The sequence below is a fragment of the Nematolebias whitei genome, chromosome 6 (assembly GCF_014905685.2).
Source record: "Nematolebias whitei isolate Nwh7 chromosome 6, NemWhi1, whole genome shotgun sequence".
NCBI classification, from domain to species: Eukaryota; Metazoa; Chordata; class Actinopteri; order Cyprinodontiformes; family Rivulidae; genus Nematolebias; species Nematolebias whitei.
This window is the reverse complement of record NC_056503.1, coordinates 21,680,689-21,687,958: the sequence shown is the minus strand read 5'-3', so window position 1 is coordinate 21,687,958 and position 7,270 is coordinate 21,680,689. Positions and strand designations below refer to the sequence as shown.

Below are 7,270 nucleotides of genomic sequence, written 5' to 3'. Positions count from 1 at the left end.
GTGCTAAAATGTCAGATGAATATGTGAGACATTATATAATAAATGATAGTGATTCATCAGATGAACAATATATATCAGATAAATGATACAACAGTAGATTAAATTAACGATAGGATGACATACAAGAGAAATTATGTATCTGATAAATATTAAAAAGCATTAAATAAATGACACAGTATGTACCAAATTATAAAATGAAAACTGAGAAAATGCTTTCATAAATCAGTCAAATTGAAATTATTTCAGATAAATATGGTACTAAATGAAAATTGATTGTTATACATATGACAAATTTTATTAATTAAATTATACAATGAGACATCAGATAAAATGATGATAATGGCTAAATAATTTATAATAAATGAAATTATAATATATCAGATAAATGAGACAAATACATTTCAGATATATAATGACATCTGAAAACAATATATTATTTGATAAATGAGATTATAAAAGATAAATCACTCACACTACTATTTCTGTTTTACAGGTGTCTCTACAAGTTAAATCAATGTGAATAAAATATTCACTACCTTGAAAAAGCTAGAAGGACAATGCAACATATTTCTCTAAATGGTTGGAAGTCCAACCATTCATGTGTTCCTGTAACAAAAAGCAGGCAAACGTTGCAGACTCTGCCCTTTTCTCTGGTATGGGTTGTTCTGGGCGTGCTCACCTTCCCTTGCTGTGTCCGCTGTCTAATATTCAAAGTGGGGATCGTGGGGCCTTGGGACTGCGACCCTATTTACTACAAGGCCCTTCCTACTGTAGCTGCCAGGCTCGCTGTCAGCAGAATCAATGGAGACCTCAGTCTGGATCTGGGTCTGACGATGGACTTCATCATCCTTCAGGAGCCTTGTGAAACCTCCAAAGCGCTCACGACTTATATTAACTATGACAAATCAGCAGATGCCTTCATTGGCTCCACCAACCCAGGATACTGTATCGCAGCTTCTCTGCTGGCCAAGAACTGGGACAAGGCGCTCTTCTCCTACAGCTGTGTCAGCTATGAGCTGGACCGGTCCATTGGGTATCCAACGTTTGCACGGACGTCACCTTTTCCCATTGACGTACTGTTCACGATGTTTAAGCACTACAGGTGGGCCACCTCTGTGGTCATCTCGTCCAATGAGGACATCTGGATAGACACTGCTGGGAGAGTGGCTGGTGCTCTGAGGAGGAAGGGGCTACCTGTCCCCCTTGTTACAGCTATGGGTCTGAATGAAACGGAGCTGGAGGGCACGCTGAGGAAGATCCAAGATATAGGACCTGTGAGAGGTCAGTGAGGAAAATGGGCTGAACACATCACAGTTGTAAAACATAAAAAATAATTCCCCAAAATATAAAAACAAGGCAAATATTGTCACTTCCCCAGTTGTTAAAATATCAAATGTCAGCTGAGTTATTAGAAAAGATATTTTCTGTGGATCTCTGCCATTTTAAAACAACTCAAATTGGAAAAAGTTAATTTCAGTCCATGTAAACGTGTTTTTCTACACCATGTTGTAAATGTCCCTTTAAACATTTGTTTACATGAAGATCTAAGGTTATTCATGAGCACAACTAGTGGCAGCAGCTTCAGTGCTGCTTTCTGTAATTCCAGCAAGAGAATCAGAATATTCCTTCTGAAGCAACAGTTTGATGTCTAATTGCTGAAAATGTAAAAGTTTATTATTATTAGACCTTTATTTATACAGGTTAGTTCCCATTGAGCCTCAAAGACTCATTTACAAGAGAGACATGTTACATACAACATACAGGCAGATGAGAAAAAGAGCGCACGAGGATGGAGGAAGCCAAAAAAAAAAAAAGAAAATCATGTCTCACACCATGTCCTGGCCGGGAAATATTGTGAAAGATGCAAAAGAAGACCTTGCAACATAAAGCAGCAACACAATGACATCATAATACATTTATGCATAGAAGTCGACAAAGCCGGTGAGTTATCCATAGACACTCAAGAAAGTTCCAAAGTTCTGATAACATGGTACAGTGTCTATCAGCATCATGGTTCTGATAAGCCCGCTGATGTCCTCGGGTGTGGGGGTAGGCAGAAGCTTCTAGTTTACATATCCGCCAGGAGCACTTTGAGATAAGTTGGCCAATCTCAGATAAACAATTGTTTTGGCCACCAGACTCTGTTTTCTGACTGACTTCAAGTTCTGCTGGTACACTCAATGGTGAATCTAAACAGCCAGATCTGTGCACATTCCACCCGGTTTGTGCTCGATTTAGGATTCTCCAAGATTGAATCCTTTATGCTGGCGAGTTCCAGGAGTCGCAAGTGGCCTACGATTCTCAGAAATTGCGTCCAGATTGCAGTTGAGCTCACTAAGCCTATGAGTCTGAGCGCTTGAAGCATGAATTAATCCTTCACATAAGGCTGGCAGTTTTACCATGGCTGAAACTGCTGCTGACGTCTTCCTAATATGTCGATATCCTAGGTATCCACCGATTCCAAAACGCAGAAACCCTGTTATCATAAATCCAATAATGTACACATCTTCTACTTCCTCCACTGACAGCACAGATAGACACATCATCTTCCACTCACCCTAGTATTCAATGACATACCCAGCTGCGTGGGTCCGTTCAGGGCATGAGGGCTCTCCAGCACCCTGTCGTCTGGTGGAAAAAAATGTATCAATTGCGTTGAGGGACCAGCTGACCAAATCTATAATAATTTTCAATTTGGAAGATGTGTAAAGAGAAGCTCTGAGGTTGACAGGAAAAGAGAGCAACAAAAAGCAGGAGGGAGGGAGGGAGGGAGGGAAGGCAAGAGCGACCGTCTTCGTCGAGAGCGAAAGAAGGAAATGAAGGAAATTATAAAATGCAAAGTCATGATTTTTTTAAAGCACTTGGGTTAGGGTTGGCTAACCCAAGCACCCACTGCTCTTGAACACTTTTAGATTATTCAGTAGCTCACCAGCTTTGACTCCATTTCTTCAAAATTCATTTATTCAAAAAGTTATTTGTAAAATGTTCACAAAGTATTTTACCTTATTGTCCTCTGTTACGGAATGAAGAGGGGAAATTGAAAAACCTCCATCCATCCATCCAACCGTGCATGCTGTGAGCATGATAACTTGAAAACTAAGTGAGATATCGACTTCCAATTTTGTGTATGTCTGCATCAGATGAAAGAAATTTTCCTTTTGAAAAATGGGTTACCGCATCAAAATCCAAGATGACTGCTACCATAAGTGTACATATGTTCAGTTCAATTGAATTTAGTTATATATATAGTTCAAAGTCACAACAGAAGTTGTCTCAGGGCACTGTACAAAAACCTTCACATACATTATAAAAACCAATTAGGAAAAGTTATCTATCTAAGGAAGCCAGCAGACTGCGCTGAATCTTCACTTCATCACAGTCTCCCATCCTGAGCAAGCACAAAGGCAATAGTGGAAAGGAAAAACTATCTTTGAACAGGAATAAACCTCCAGCAGAACCAGGCTAAGAACGAGCAGCCATCTGCTTCGACCGGTTGGGGTTAAGAGGACAGGAAGTAGAAACAGACACAGAATGGTAGGTCCATAACTTTCTATTGGAGGAAAGACTAAAAAACTCAGGATAGAAATAATTACAAATGCAAACAGGTAGAGTAGATAAAGTAAAAGATGGCAGCAGAGAGAGGAAATGTGGTCAATTTGTCCTCTAAGCCTATAGCAGCATAATTTAGGGATAGCTCAGGAAACCTATGCCAACCCTAACTATAGGATTTATCAAAAAGGGAAGTTTAAATCCCAGTCTTAAAACTGGACGATGTGTCAGCCTCATGGACAGAGACTGGAAGTTGGTTCCACAAGAGAGGAGCCTGAGAACTGAAAGATCTTCCTCCCATTCTGCTTTTGGAAACTAGGAACCACAAGTAAACCTGCAGTCTGAGAGCGAAGTGCTCTGTTAGGAAAATATGGGACAATAAATTCTGTAATATAAGATGGAGCTAGGTTGTTGAGAGCTTTGTAGGTTAGAAGTAAGATTTTGAATTCAATTCTGAATTTGACAGGGAGCCAATGGAGAGGAGATAAAACTGGAGAGAGATGATCTCTCTTACCAACTCTCATAAAAACTCTGGCAGCAGCATTTTGGATCAATTGAAACTGAAAATTTGAAAAATAAGCAAGACTTCCATTTTAGTGTATGGGTGCATCTAAGCAAAATAAAGGTCACCATAGAAAATTAAACTGACAAGTCAAAATCCAACATGGCTGGTGCCATCTGTATGTATAATGATTACCCCCCTGTCATTTGAGAAAATTATAATTTGTAGTTTTTATATTGCTTAAAAAAAACTAGTTGCCTCTAATTTAGGTGTGCGTTGGGGTGGACAATGATTAATCTGTGGTGGTCAAGGCCACCATTGGCCACCCCTTGGCTCCACCAGAGTTCAGTCATGGAGGAAAATGCTCCCTCCACTCTCCAGGTTCTGTCACTCTGTGCTGTCTCAGACAAATAATAATAATAATCCTCCCGCTGTTCTTCTCCTCCGTGTAACTCCTCTCCACTTGAATGACTTACAATAAAAAACATAAAGGTTTACTTGCATTCCCTGTTCAACTATAGTCCACAAAATCACTCATCTCCAAAATTACATACATCCACTTTTCAAATCCCTCAGAGATGGGGGACATACAGTATTGGCGTACCACTTGTTTGTATTTAGAAAGTGACACGATACTTTTAGAACATCCACATTCTCTATAGTTTATAAATCATCACCAAAAAAATGTAGCATCTACTGAAAATGTTCATCTTTTGTTTTGTCTTTTTCAGTCATTATAATGTGCATGCACTCTGTCCTTTTTGGAGGTGAACCACAGGCCGTTTTTCTCATAAAAGCACATAAGATGGGTATGACTTCAGGGCGGTATGTGTTCGTGACCTACGACACTCTGCAATACAGCGTGCCCTACACCAATGTCTCCTACTCCCCTCTCCAAAACAACAGCGTCCTGAGGGAGGCCTACGATGCTGTGCTTACCGTCACCGTAGCATCAGAGCCGAAGTCCTTCACCGCAGCATTCACCGCTGCAATTAGGAGCGGGGAGGTGACGGTGCCGGTGCAGGCAGAGCAGGTATGAAGGCGTTCAGTGTCACAAGTGACGTACAATTCACAGAAAACACAGACTCTTCATGTTGGCTTTTTTTATTCTGCCTATTTTTAAAGACACACACCACACTCCTTAAAAACATTTTCTATTTTCTTATCTACTGGTTTATTGAGAAATTCTCAACAATGAGTTTGATATTGTTGCAAAAAAGTAAAAATGGTCTACTTAGTCTTATTTTAGATACACATGCTTAGACTCAGATTCTCCCATAAAACTCAGACTGGTGAAGAACTCTGGCAGCAGTTGTGAGCTCAGTCTCCCCTTTCACCTGCTTTAACTTGTAACTCCTTCACAGTGGTCACACAGGCAAAGGTGTCTGGGTGGTCTCTCTCATTGCAGTGGTCTCTTGCTACTTTGCGGTTCGTTTTTCGTGGACTCGCTCTATCGCGGTTTTTCAAAGTAAAATTGAACACGACACAACAATTGACTGATTGATGGATGAGCCACAGGATAGGCATGACGTTTTTATTTAAAATAAATTATTTTAAATAATTTTATTTTGCACCTTTGTGCAGCCCACAGGATCTCCGCGCTGCAGCGAAGAGAAGTGGGCGTGGCCGAGAGCACTGGAGACAGGGAGCTGAAATCATGACATTCTGTGCTCTCTTAGAGCATTTAGAGTTTAGAAACATTGTTTACAATATTGCAAGAGTGTGGGAAATGTGTGTATATATTAAAATAAACTACTACTTACTACTTGTACCACTATTCCTACTTCGCGGTTTTTCACTTATCATGGGGCTTCTGGGTACGGATCCTCCGCGATAAAAGAGGGACTACTGTATTCTCTTCCTTCACGTTCTCTCAGCTTGTGATGATGGCCTGCTCTTGGTAGATTTACAATTGTCCTATATTTCTTCCATGTCTCGATGGTGGATTTAACAACTGGGGATGTTTGGGGTCTTGAAAACCCTTCTGTGTCCAACTCCTGACATCATTTATTTTACAGTACACATTTTATTAATTGTTATTACACTGTGGAAATTTAATTTCACTTTGAAGTGGAAGATTTTTTTGTGAGAACGGCCACTTTTAATTAGCGATGGTTGTTTTTTTGTCAGCAATAAAAACATAAAACATCCAAGGGGGTGAATGCTTTTTATAGACATGGTAAATATAAGTAAAATATTTATTCCAAGTTGCCTGTTATTGCTTTAGCTAGCCCACAAAACACTGACATTAAGCAAATTGTACCAGCTGTATAGTTTCTACATGTAGACTACAGAAGATATGTGTTGTAGCTCTGGTATAAGTGTTGCTGTGACCTGCAGGTGAACCCACTGTTTGGGACCATCTACAACAGCATTTACCTGCTGGCCATGTCCATCCACAACACCAGGAAAACAGGGATGCATGTGTCAGGCTCCAACCTGGCCTACTTCACAAAGAATACAACGTTCGATGGATTCAACCAGAAGGTCTATGTGGACACAAGTGGAGAAGTTAAGACCAACTACGTCATTCTGGACTCTGACAGGACAGGAAGTCAGCTCCACCAGGCCTTCATAGTGGATCTAAAGTCAGGCGTTCTTCGTTTTGCTGGAAGGTCCATCCAGTTTCCAGGAGGATCCCCTCCGGCGGCTGACTCCCGCTGTTGGTTTGATGAGAATGTCATCTGCACTGGAGGTTGGAGGCTGTTGAAGTTTAATCTGAACGTAGTTTTAACGGCTCTGTCTTTAATCAGTAATTCACCCATTGCTCTCTTTTCTCACATTGTCAAGTTAAATGTTCTAATCCTCAGGTGTGGAGGTGACGTACATCATCATCGTTTTGGGTGTCATTCTCAGTCTGGGTGTCGCAGGACTCCTCATAAGTTTCTACATCAGGTACATCCTTCAAACGTGGTTTGGTTTCCAGGTTCTGGAACCATTCAGAGCACCACAAATGGGTGCCATCTTATCTTTAAAAATCATGGTTGATTTCCAACAGCTGTTTTTCCCCTGACCATTATGTATTTTCAGTTAAACTCAAAATTTATTGGTCACCCTGTTATCGTTGCTTGGATTGTTTTCCTTATAGTTTTTGTATCTTATTGATAGGAGGAGGCTTCAACAGATCCAGCTGATCAAAGGTCCCAACCGGATCCTTCTGACTTTAGAGGATCTTACGTTTATCAACCTGCAGCTCAGGAAAAAGGCAAGCAGCAACCA

At 40.6% G+C, this 7,270-nt stretch overlaps 1 protein-coding gene across 1 annotated transcript in view; it reads left to right on the top strand.

Moving 5' to 3' along the window:
- Positions 1-557: 557 nt before the first annotated feature.
- LOC119410842 (retinal guanylyl cyclase 2-like) overlaps positions 558-7,270 on the top strand; it is a 22,007-nt gene continuing 15,294 nt past the window's right edge. Inside the window, exons 1-5 of the mRNA XM_037677764.1 lie at positions 558-1,281; positions 4,783-5,084; positions 6,392-6,746; positions 6,862-6,946; positions 7,160-7,256. Coding sequence (XP_037533692.1) covers positions 558-1,281; positions 4,783-5,084; positions 6,392-6,746; positions 6,862-6,946; positions 7,160-7,256 — 1,563 coding nt within the window. The remainder of the gene's footprint in view (positions 1,282-4,782; positions 5,085-6,391; positions 6,747-6,861; positions 6,947-7,159; positions 7,257-7,270) is intronic.